Below are 12,767 nucleotides of genomic sequence, written 5' to 3'. Positions count from 1 at the left end.
GGAAGTGGGCCAAGATAACAGTAAACACGGTTCTGTTAACAAGGCTGAACATTTTTTGACAAACATCTACTGTATGAAGGGCGTCATGGTGGTCTTTTAAGACCTTGTCTAAGGTTTTGCGTCTGATGTCCTGTGGTTTCTCATAGGAGGGAAAAATATCTTGAGATCTCTTTAATCTCTGTTGTTTCTTCAAGACATCAATGAGGTTTAATGTTTGGTTAAATCCAGTGCTCGAATTGAATCAAGTTTTATGGGGGTCCCCCTCATTTGGGGGGATTAGTCTCGCGATATACAATTCATACAAAATACACAATATATTTGATTATAATATGCATAACTATATACTATTAAATTAAAAACAGGCTTACATTAGAAGAACAGGATTCTTTCACTGTCCTGCGCTTTGCGCTCTATAGGCGTGGGGCGGGGCATTTCAAATTTAAAGAGACATGACAACTAGCCCCTAAACAAACTTAATTTAAATGATTTTAAATAACTCATTCACAAAATTGACCATATCCATTGCATGAATTTAATCACATTTGTCATTATAATTTTTACTCGAATACAAATATCTGAGGGACCCTCCAAAGTCCGTTTTTTACTTCTTATGGGGGTCCCTAATGACTTATGGGGGATCCCTGATCCCCCCAGCTCCCCTTCAATTCGAGCACTGGTTATATATAATCTGTGTCTCAGATATTTCTTTGAGATTTTGATAAAAAAAGACAACGAAATCTTACAAATGTTTTTTTTGTCCATATTATTATATACAATGAAAAACATTAAACCTCCTGACTATACTTAAACCCACCATGCAATCAAACAGGGACATTCTAAGTGTTTAACACAGAGTTGTAGTCATTATTATAAATAATTTATCCATGCATTTTTTTTTATTTGCACTCGTAATCTTTAATCAAAACGCTCCTCTCCCCCTCTCAACAATAACTCTTCACCACATGACGTCAGCAACAAAAAAGAGACAGGACTATAATGACTGTCCAATGGCCAGGCACGAACTTACAACAAACGGGAAGGCGAAACTAAAGCCCCGCCCTATAATTCTTTCTAATTTCAGGTGCCGTTTCACTCGGATACACGTCACGATACGGTAAAGCAGTCACGCAACTTCCGTTTCATGGGGACTTTAAATAAAACACAATTCCATCAAATCTATCAAAGAGAAATCTCTGAGCAAAACAATTTATAGAATAGGTCCAAATTGGACTTTATCTTATTTTTCTTTCTCGAGGTTATTTAAGACTCAGACAAATCGCAGACTTCCGGTAAAGCTGTGAACCACATTTACGCGGACTAGACCGTTTGGGTGTCTAAAGCTGTTAGTGGCAATCCAGGTCACACGCCACTTTCCCTATTTCCATTCCTCTCAGACTAATGAAAATACATTAGATATTTATTCACTGCATTAGCTGTGGCTCTTCTGGTCGCATGCATGCAGTTTAAATCACACTTCCGGTGCGCTGCGTTCCCATTGGCCGGTAAGAAATTTCCTCCCGCCAATCAGAGAGGTCGTTCACATTCTCTGCCGTTGTTAGACCTAGCAACACATCCTGATTGGAAGAGCGTTTTAAAAAGGGTTAATGCATAATTGCCTGCGGTGCTTTAAATTGCTTCCACATGCTTTCTGCAAAACCAAAACACCTTAAAATGTTTTATGCACAACCGGGAGCTGTTTTATTAAACTGATGTCCCTTGATAAATACGGAATGTGTTGCTTTAAATACTTTCCATTTCATTTAAGTCATTTGTACTAGGTAAAAGAAGTGCGATTAGGAATATTTGTGCACTCTGAGGACCACAGCTGCTAAAATAAAATAAAATTGCTTTATATTTTGTGTAGAGTGTAAAGCTTTTAGGGATCTGTTTTGTTAGAACCAGGATGGATGACTTTTAAATGGCATCTGTTTTCGTGTGCTTAGGTTGGTTGTTTTACGTTCTTATGGTGTGAAACTGTTTGACGTGTTAATCATGATGAATGAACGATGTCTTTAAATATTGATGAAGCATTAATCTCTAATCACTTTTCATTCATCTGACAATTGGGTCAGACGTCTTATAATGGCAATAACATCACGCTGGAATTGTTGAATACTTGCTGAAATATAATCAAAGCATTTCACTCATGACGTTTGTTCAGAACAATAATGTGTATATTTTACATTATTTGTCATCAAACGTTTATCGTGTGAACCAAGTTTGAAATTGACATAAAAATGTGAAAAATGTTATTCTTTTACGTTTAATTGTTTAAAAACATACGTTTGGAAATATGCACATCTACTAAAGAGTGAGCTACAGTGCCCCCTATTGGATTAAAGCGTTCCAGCTTTTTTAAACAGCACAAACATAAAGTACATTTGAATGGATTCAAAGGTGTAATATGCAACAAAGTTAAACTCTATTTGGCAAATTTGAATGTGAATAAATATAATACGTTTAGGTTATAATGGGTTACACTGAAGAATAAAAATAGTTTGGTGTCGGGCTTTGGTTAACTAACCACTGCACATGAAGGATGTGGTGTTGGTCATTTAGGCCCAATGTAGTAAATATATGATATTTCTTAAAAGATGAACAGTATCTTTTTAAAATCATTGCGAAAGGCATTTATTTGCGGTTTATGATAAGCAAGTGAACCTTTTACTGTTGCTCATACTTCTGGGATGTTTGACTTTTGTAAACACCTAGGCTAACGTGTCAAGTATGTAACTTGCCCTCTTGTGCGCTTAGATTGTGCAGCTTGTTGAGAAAAATGTTTTTATTTGCCTAGTGAACTATTAAAAATGCCACTTCGAAGAATTGAAGGGACTTTAAACATCAACTGATGATAACATGATAGCAGTCACATGGCATCACTTGCTGTTGCTATATATATATATATATATACACAAACATCCTTAACAGTACATGATGTTCAGATCATTTTCAAAAAGAATGAACTGAATTATCAGCCTAGAAAATAATTCATTTTGTTGACGGCTGGTCAATGTCCACGAATAAGAGGGGGCGGAATATCTGTCGTATGGACCTGTTATTACTGTCAGTGCTGGATGTCCTCTGTTGATCTTAATTAATGCAGTGTGTATATTTCCGTACATTTACATTTATGCATGTGACAGATGCTTTTATCTTAAGCGACTTACATTGCATTATAAGATAAATTTGTTTTTCAGTAAGTGGATCGAGCCCATGACCATGGCATTGCCATCGCCATGATCCAACCACTGAGCTACATCAAAGCTATTTCTGTAAGTTTGCTTAAAGTCAAAGTGATATCAAAACAGATCCTACTCTTGTGTGTACTGCAAGCATTGTTTTTGTAAACACACATTCATGTCTGACCCCATTCTGTTACAGAATGTCTACTTTTAACATTCAATTCACCTTTCTAATGGAAATGCAATATTCTGTGCGGTATGTTCACATCAAAATATGATCTTTTCCTTGCTCTTATTCTCCTCGGCACCTTTCCAAATAACAGAATCCGAGCCCATCAGGAATATCCATGTATTTATTTATCATGTACACATATAAACAATGACTTCTTATTTACTACTACTAAAACTATTTGTTCTCATGCTGTGGAGTATTCTGTCCTGTAAAAGCGCTTGATACGCTCTAAGGTGACAGGACTTGACAATACTATGACTAAATATTCAGTTCCGTCACATGGCAGCATGCTGTTACACATCAAATACAAGCACATGGGGAGCAGAACACTTATGGAAACACGGGTTGTGATGGAACGGTTATCCACGGAGGATATTTCTACAGTGGCAGCTCAGCGAAGTGCAACTGAATGATCACGGACAGCATTTCATTTTAAGCTCAGGTACGTTTCAAAATCCTGTTTCTGGGCAATTCTGTGAAAGTGTTTACTAGTGATTTTACTATGGTTACAGCACAGATTTTAACATTTGGTGGTTTAAATACCCATGTGAGATCTCTCTTAAAATTTGTAAAGCATCTGTTTTATTTTTAGTGCAAGATTTTTCCTAGTCAGGTCAGAGCCGTTTTCAGGATTGTCACATCCGTAACGCTACATATTCAATGAAAATGAATATAAGTAAGCATAAGTAACTATTTTATGTTCTATAAAGAGGCATCCCTTCTCCATTTATTGGGTATTATTATTATTTTACAGAAATCCTACAAAGTTTATCGTCTCCCAAAAAACGTATCCTTTTTTTGTCACATCCATATCACATGTTTATTTCCCTTTTTTTAATATTTTTTTTCATAGACTATGTTAAGACTCAATCAACAAGGGTTCAGTAAAATATAAACAGACGGTTCAATATAATCGTAACAAATTCATTCTCTGAACATTTCTATGTCACTTCCATAACGAAAATGTCACGTCCATAACACTGGAATTGCCCTTCTGTCTTTTATGGATTGCAGATTTGCTGTGAACAATTTTAATTTAGTTCTGATTCACACAGCTATCATATAGCTTCAGGACACTTGGACAAAGTTGTACTCGATGGGTTTGGAACATGAGGGTGAGTAAATAATGACGGAATTAACATTTTTGGCTGAACTCCCAAATGGACCCTCAGATGGTCCCTGCAGAAAAAGCAGAGAAAAATCATTTGAAAGCAATAATTGATGTTCAAAGATTACCCATTTAGGCATGACATGCCGTATGCTGTCATGCGTATGTCAATTCAAACACATAAACAGTGACCTTTCCTCACGTGTACCTGTGGCTTTATCTCCTTCATCATCCTCCGGGTGGGTTTTCTTGGTTAAATGACGGACGATGATCGTGGCATTAAAGGCTCTCTGAAACACAGGACAGATTTAACGTTATTGCTGTGGTCTTTACTGGATGTATTGAAGCATGCAGATATCTTTGAATCGGTGAACCCGCATGAGCAAAGGACTCAATGTAATGTTGATGAGTCATTTATTGTACAGGCGCTAAAAGCCTGATCACAACATTAATTACAGTTTTGCCCTTTAAAGATTCAATCCATAATCACAGGCAGAGCTGTTATTAGGAGCGAAACAACAACCAGCGTCGAAGAATAACAAAACATGTTTACATTAGTAATTCTATCCTTGCATGCAAAGTGCTGAATCAGAGATCATTAACTGCTATATATATATATTTCTGTCTTGTTTACCAAGAACAAATATTTAAATTCTTAAAGTATACATATTTTTTTAACCTAGTTTTGCCCATGCTTTTTGAGTATAAGAGTATGTCAGCCAAGGAATTTGTGCCAAAATATGTGTGTTTGGACACGTGTCATTTCCACATTACAAGTAATCCAACCTGCTTTTGTTATATTAAAGTCACACTAACCTTCCACTGACTCTTGGCAAAGGTCTTCTGGATCTGTGCTGACACTGAGCCATGAATGTTCTTGTCCAAAGCCGCGCCCCCTGATATCCTACCACCACAATACATAAACAGGAGGGATCTAAACAAAATGCCTGGATTTGCCAAGAAACCAAAGGAATAGTTTACCCCAAAATGTAATTTTTGTATCATTTTCTTAACCTAATGTCATTGCAAATCTGCAGAAGATATTTTGAAGAATGTTGGTAACCAAAAAACTTTGCCCCCATTGACTTCCTTTGTAAAGACACAAAACCACAGAGACATTTTTTCAAAATATCTTCTTTTGTGATTCACCGCAGAAAGAGTCACAAACAGGTTTTGATTTGCATGAGGGTGAATAAATGATGTCAGATTTCTTTTTCATTCAACCTTAATTTAACAATAGTTAAACGGACAGTCCACCCAAAAAAGAAAATTCTGTCATTGTTTACTCACCTTCGAGTTGTTCCCAATCTGTATAAATATCTTTGTTCTGATGAACACACAGAAAGATATTTAGAAGAATGCTTGTAACCAGACAGTTTCTGGGCACCATTGATTACCATAGTAGGAAAAATGACAATGTCTCAGAACGGTTCTTCAAAATATCTTCTTTTGTGTTCAACAGAACAAAGGAATTTACAAAACATTTCCTAATTTGATAGTCAGTGGTGGCCAAGAACTGTCTGGTTACAAGCATTCTTCCAAATATCTTGCTCTGTTTTAATCAAAACAAAGAAATCTATACAGATTTTTACAAACTTGAGTGTGAGTAAACTTCAGTGTTTAAAAAAAGACAGAATTTTCATTTTTGGGTGAACTGTTCCTTTTTATGTCTGTGGTTCCCATAACCTAACTAAGCTATCTGGAATTGGATAATATGTGATTCATTTCATGTCTTTTAAGGGTGCAGGAGAAACACAATTCTAATGTATAGAGGAAAAACCCCGTAGCAATACAAAGCTTCTGTGAGTATACCACAGAAAATCAATGCCTCAATTATTTATCTGCATTTCGTCTGTATTGCTGTTCTCAGAATATGTTCCAATCAATTCCTGCCCTGAAACACAATTGTTATGCTCTTTTCAATCCCACAATAGCAAACTGTTTTGCAGGTGAAGAGACATCTGTTTATCCTGCATTTCATAATCCGGTTTCTGTCTGCGCACATCCTCCTACACACAGCTGTACAGCTGCGACGCCGCTCTTCATCTGTTTATCAAGGTCATCTTCAGTTTTGCGGCCGCCTCTCTGCTGCTATTTATGGACTCACCAAGGATGCTGCAAGGCCTGGTCACTATCGAACCTCACGGCCGGATCTTTCTGCAGTAAGTGAAGTATGAAGTCTTTTGCTGAAGCATTAGTGGGCAGGAGAAAGCAGAGAACACCGAGATCAATACCACTTAATGTGCCCGGCATGTGGCATGTCTAGGACTGCATTATAAAACACTGCGTTTTAATTCAATGGGTGAAGTTTTCAAAACCACTCTTGAAAGCGTCTGTGCACCTGTTGCTCCACTCAGCATCTTGGCAGCGTATCTCAGCATATAAAATTATGTTTAAAGTAATTTTCAAGTAAATGGATCAGAAGCGTGTGTAGATGTAAATATACTGTATGTAATGTATAGTAGATATCTCATATTATTAATGGAAAATACAGCAGTGGCAAAACTGATGTCCAGTTTATTTAATTGACATCTTTGCTCTTCATTTAATTTTTTTATTAAAGATGTATTAAAAATGTTGTATGCATGTTGTATCGTTGTGCTTGGATTGTAAACTTAAGCTCAGGTTTAAGAAGAATTTAGGGAGGCTCGGCCACAAATTACAAAAAGTCAAGGACTAGGAGAATGACTAATGTAGTCTAAAAGAAGATGATCAAAAAGTTAATTTATAACTGATAAAATTATAGTCATTGTCATATTTTGTGTTCATTCGTGGAAAAATTGAAAGACCTTTCCATATTTAATTTTGAAGACAAGACACAGGAAAACTGTGATAAAAGTTATCACGTATTTTTTTTCACTTTTCTTAAAAACACGTACAAATATTACTGCTGTATCGTTTATACGTGAATATGAACTTGTTTTCTTTGCATTATTTGAGGTCTGAACAAATACATGGCATCTTTTCTGTTATTTTAACCCGTTTGTCAAGTTTTAATTTTCTACAAATGAATACAAATAGAAACACTATTTTTGGGGGGGGAAGAAATATTGCTAATTCACAGAATGAAACAAAAAGGATAATTTCACCTAAACACATACCTGAAAATAATGTGAAAAGGTCTGTTAACTTTACCTGCGGCTATTTACAATATTTTGGGTTTTGGAAACAGCAAGAGTCAAATGTTGTTGTGGTCTTACCTGAATCTGAAATGTCATCCCAATACGGCGAATCAAATTCATATTCAGCCTTCATGATCAGTTTGTAGAGTTGTGTGTCATTATCGTCGTAGAACGGAGGATATCCACACAACCTGTAAGACACATCACAGCACTGAAAGACAGTGTATTCTGAGCGGTGTGGAGTTTATTCAGACTGATGGATAAACACTCACAGAATGAAGGTAATCACCCCGATGGCCCAGATATCCACCTCTTTACTGTATGTCTTCTGCTGTAGAAGTTCAGGAGCTGTGATCACATGACCGGCATCACAATCAGCGCCACACATTTAAAAAAGGTTCTTCGGTGGATCTTTGTGGCAGTTTGGGTTCAACAAAGAACCCACTTGAGTTGCTACATGATTCAAGAAAACATATCCTTGATCTTACATTAGTGTTCTTCACATGTCTTGGTTTCTCATTGATTATCATGCTATTCATTTACTGCATATTTTATATGCAAATATAAGCCAAAATGAGTTTTAATAGCATGAACTGTATACCATAATAATCATAGCGATCTCAAAAGCCACCAAATCGTTTAATAAATGGTGTATTGATAATTGCACTGCTCTCATATTTATTTTATTAACTATGTTTTTACTCTTATTTTTTTTTCAAAATGTTGGGTTATTTCAACCGAGTATTAGGTCAAAAATGGACAAACCCAACCGTTGGGTTATAAATGAACCTATGCTGGGTCTAATATAACCATATTCTGAGTTAAGGTTGGGTTGGTCCTTTTTTGACCCAACGATGGGTTCAAACAACCCAACATTTAATTTATTGCTCGTGTGTCTTGCTTGACTTTGGTAAAACTAATTTGCTAATAGTTGTGTTTTGGCAACACAAGTAAGATACAGTATGTTATTAACGGTGTATATGCAATAGCGTTTGAAGATTTTACTCTTACCAACATATGCTGGTGTCCCACAAGCAGTCGACAGAGCTCCTTGATCTTCCATTTTAGACAAACCAAAGTCACTGATGACAATTTTGGAGTCTTCTAATGGAGTTTCATACAACAGGTTCTCTGGCTGATGGAAAGAGAACTCACTACGATTTTAATAGACTCTTATCTGCAATCCACCCACATTGAGAAGCATTTTAGTCGATGTTTTATTCAAAATGTTCCCAAGGACGGTCACTACATTACCAGAAAATGTGTTCAGCACGAGAGCTGTTTAACTTAACTAAAGCGTTTTTTTCTTGGGTACCTTTAGATCCCGATGCACGATGCCCAGCTGGTGGAGATATTTCACTGCGTTCAGCACCTGAAATATCACCCGACTGGCATCTTTCTCAGTGTAACTGCCTCTCTCCAGAATCCTGTCCAAGAGCTCTCCACCAGTCAAACTACATGACAAAATAATCGATCATCTAATACATGATGTGTCTGTTTCTCTGTCTGTCTATGTCCAGTCAAACAGGAATTCTAAGGGGTAAATACATTTTATAATTATTTCTTCACACTATATTCCCAAACACTATATAATAGAATGTTCTTAAAATTACACACATTAAACATATGCATTACATAATATATCATTTTGAATATACAACATTAACATACACACACACATGTCTGGTTTATTATCTCAATGGGGACATTTCATAGGCGTAACAATTTTTATACTGTACAAACTGTATATTTTATTCATAGTAGGGTACCCAAAACATCATAGAAAACTTTTGCATTTTCAAAAAATATTGTTTTGTACAATTTATACGCTTTTTTGCCGAAGGGGACCTCAATTTTGGTCCCCATAAATTGGTGCGCCTTCAGGTTAAGTCTCCACCGGGATATAAAAAACACAATGTCACACTCAAACAGTATTTTTGATAATTCTCAGTAACATTTCACTTACAGTGTCATTACCAAATACAGTTTTGTAGGCGTCTCAAAAGTTTCCTCCAAAGAAACTATATTTTCATGGTTTATTCTGAAAAAAAATAAACAAATAGAAAATAATTATGTTTTTCGGATCATTAACATACCATGCCCGGTAATTGTCCGCCTAACCAAGAAAAAAAGTCCATAAAGTCAAATATTCAATCAAAATATATGTTTGTAAAAGGCCTGACCTTCGTAAAACAGCGATCTCATTCTCCAGCATTGATTCTTTGCCCTTCAGCGCCCTCTTGCGGATACACTTCACAGCTACAAGCTTGTGGCTGCACTTATGCTGAGCTACTCGAACCTCAGAAAATGATCCCCTAAGACATTATAAAATCATGTTATTCATAATTTACTGTTTTCATATCAGTGTTAAAAAGCTTCTGTAGCTCAGCGGTAAGAGCATTAAGTTGACAACACAAGGTTGTGGGTTCGATCCCAGGGATTGCAAATACCTATGTAAAATGTATAGGATAAAGCTTTGGATAAAAGCGTCTGCCAAATGCCTGAATGTAAATGTAAATGTAAAAATATGGATAATCATAAAAGTAATCCGGCAATGCTTGAAAGCCACAAGATACTTGGTCTGTCTGGGTCTTTTAAAAGCATTTTATATGAGTAGTATTATAGTTTCTAGAGTGCCAAATATGTTTGGATTCCACTAGACAAGTCTTTAAGTTAGCTTGATAACGTAAATTGTTGTGATTCATTTTGCATATATTTGGAATTTTTAATATTTTGCATTTTTAAATTGAATGTGCAAGTATAAATAAAATACTAACTCTCCCAGTTTCTCTCTGAGCTCATAGACAGCATTGATGTCATCTGATTTTCTCCGAGGGTCTTTCAATAGTGGCATTCTGACGCAGGGTGAGAGCTTCACATTAAACACACACACACATATGAGTTGCAAACAAGCACCTAAAATGATCAGCACTTTCATTTCTGTAAACTATAGTCACACATTTTGCCCTCTTTCAGCAACAAGCACTCAAGAATGTTTTGACATGCAAATGATGCAGATACTGTATTTCCAGGTTTGAATGGCTCACAAAAAGGTATGTTTACTTTTCCCTTGCAAAATTTCTCTCAGAACACACACCTGACGCTTCATATCTGCTGGCAAAATGAGCTTCACTTTTCACATGCATAATCAAAGCAATTGAGTTGTGTATGAATGAAGGAATAAATGACACATCTCATACACCAATATTTATCATTACCGTTAGATCAATATCAAGTAAACACTTTATAAAAGGCGCCAAGGGAGAAGCTTACCTGATCAAACTGCCGACTGCTGCTGTAAAAAGCTAAAAATCTTCTGCAGAAACTCCCAACAGTCTCTCTGCTCTTCAATCAAACATCACATTCGTTTTACACCGTTGACCTTGGACGCCCACATGCTTCAGAGAGGAGAAATAACTTCTGAAAAAGGGACAACAAGCAAGCAGGCACAAAAAAAGAAAGGCAGATGTGAGCAGAGAGTTACACAAATGAGTAAATCTGTGAGAATACAAAGAGAGGAGAGAGAAAAGGAAAGGATGAGAGAGAGAGAGAGAGAGAGAGAGAGAGAGAGAGAGAGAGAGAGAGCTGGTCAAGCCAAGACTCACACTGACTTTCTCAATGTGATGCTGTTGCATGATAAAGAAAGATATACATTGTTTCAATTCAAGAAGAGTTCTCACATCATTTATTCCTTTAGCACATTAAATATGTGTTCTTCATCATTACAATGACTGTTTGCAGAAAGCGCTACTGTTTAGAAATACTTTCAGATTGCCAGAGGCCAGAAGCTAGTCTATGTTTATATTATTGAATCTGTTTACAGTAGTGGGACAGTGGCAGTGATCCAGAATTCTCTCAGATTTCCTTGTACGGTTAAAGGAATATTCTTCATGAGTATTACATTCCACTGCTTTGCCATCTTAACACTGCACATATACAGTTCTCACTTATAAACTACAGACTTTCTCATGTGTTGTAAACCGGCTAAGTAACAAAACATCAAAAGTACATTGTTTACATTTATTTTATTACATTTTGGATGTTCTTTTTGTGAAGGCTGAATGTTACGTTACTTATATATAATGTGACATCAAGTAAGGGGTTTACAATAAAAAGTATAATTAGAATATGATTAAGTATTTAACAGGGTTGTTAAGCTTGATGTGATCAATAGTGTTGAGGTGCAGATCATTTAGGATTTGATGATACAAAACTAGGTAACAAGATTTGTAATAAACTTCTGCTGGTGTTTTTCTCTTGATGACACACGTGTTGTAATGAAGTATCGCCACTAGAGGGAAGCATTGGTTTAATTCTGTTTCCCAGTAACAAAATACTTACAGAAAACATTACAATATGTCAACAAGAACATTTAACACAGCTATATCATGTTTTTAGTATTTCATATGATTATATTAGTATTTAATAATAATAAAATACATTTTTTATAAGAATACAATACAAAATATAATAATATATATTTTTATGTTGTGAACACTTTTAGAACTGACACAAAGAAAAGAGTCGTTTTTATGTATGGTTTTTTTGTTGATGTCTTAGATGACGACTTTAATGCTGTGAATGTTTGTGTTTTTTACCTTTTGTTATCATCGCTGGCTAATTTAAATTCTCTCTGTAAACCATTTTTGTGACTGCAGGGTTTAGAATTTAACAGATTGCTTTTGCTGCTGTGTTTTGTAGGATTTGTAAAAGTTAATTACCTTTACTTTATTGACTTACTTCGACATATGCTGGTTTAAATGAACTTTTTGGCTGAATGGTTCCATAAAGAACCTTTTACATCCATAGAACTTTGTTGTGGAGGGAGAAAGAAAGAAAGAAAGAAAGAAAGAAAGAAAGAATGAAAGAGAAAGAAAGAATGAAAGAGAAAGAAAGAATGAAAGAGAAAGAAAGAAGTGGTTCTTGGGAGAACCAAAAATGGTTCTTCTATGTCAGCGCTTTGATTTACATTCTGTATCCCCTATACATTGCCCCTCTCAAGTCACAATCATTTGGGTTTTTAGTTGAGTGATGTCCCAGTTATTGACATCCCATAATTCAAATGTAGCTGTTAAAGTCGTTTAACCTTCGAACGGAATGTTATGTTCACACAAAGTTCTGGC

The 12,767-nt window shown here is 35.9% G+C and overlaps 1 protein-coding gene across 3 annotated transcripts; it reads right to left on the bottom strand.

Moving 5' to 3' along the window:
* Window positions 1-3,521: 3,521 nt before the first annotated feature.
* Window positions 3,522-11,401, bottom strand: pnck (pregnancy up-regulated nonubiquitous CaM kinase). Of its 3 annotated transcripts, XM_056773122.1 has the most exons (13): window positions 11,325-11,401; window positions 10,918-11,064; window positions 10,422-10,516; window positions 9,828-9,959; window positions 9,611-9,685; window positions 8,960-9,098; window positions 8,656-8,779; window positions 7,917-7,992; window positions 7,723-7,835; window positions 6,630-6,708; window positions 5,339-5,426; window positions 4,731-4,812; window positions 3,522-4,593 (listed from the first exon to the last, which is right to left on the bottom strand). In XM_056773122.1, the coding sequence occupies exons 3-13, from the start codon at window positions 10,496-10,498 to the stop codon at window positions 4,583-4,585; spliced, it is 996 nt and encodes a 331-aa protein (XP_056629100.1). In that variant the 5' UTR covers window positions 10,499-10,516; window positions 10,918-11,064; window positions 11,325-11,401; the 3' UTR covers window positions 3,522-4,582. The 3 variants fall into 3 exon arrangements, with proteins under 3 accessions (XP_056629100.1, XP_056629101.1, XP_056629102.1); XM_056773123.1 differs by lacking the exon at window positions 11,325-11,401 and having other exon boundaries at window positions 10,422-10,499; window positions 10,918-11,215; XM_056773124.1 differs by lacking the exons at window positions 3,522-4,593; window positions 4,731-4,812; window positions 11,325-11,401 and having other exon boundaries at window positions 5,378-5,469; window positions 10,918-11,215.
* Window positions 11,402-12,767: the final 1,366 nt, after the last annotated feature.

This window comes from Triplophysa dalaica, chromosome 18 (genome assembly GCF_015846415.1).
Source record: "Triplophysa dalaica isolate WHDGS20190420 chromosome 18, ASM1584641v1, whole genome shotgun sequence".
In the NCBI taxonomy this organism is placed as follows: domain Eukaryota; kingdom Metazoa; phylum Chordata; class Actinopteri; order Cypriniformes; family Nemacheilidae; genus Triplophysa; species Triplophysa dalaica.
This window is presented reverse-complemented; position numbering and strand designations above follow the sequence as displayed.

Excerpts from the sequence above, each read along its gene's own strand:
- pnck (XM_056773122.1), bottom strand. The coding sequence starts at position 10,498 with ATGCCACTATTGAAAGACCCTCGGAGAAAATCAGATGACATCAATGCT. Across the intron at positions 8,780-8,959 it reads TCGTGCATCGGGATCTAAAG|CCAGAGAACCTGTTGTATGA; the intron begins GTACCCAAGAAA and ends TCTTTCCATCAG. Across the intron at positions 7,993-8,655 it reads TGGGACACCAGCATATGTTG|CTCCTGAACTTCTACAGCAG; the intron begins GTAAGAGTAAAA and ends ATGTGATCACAG.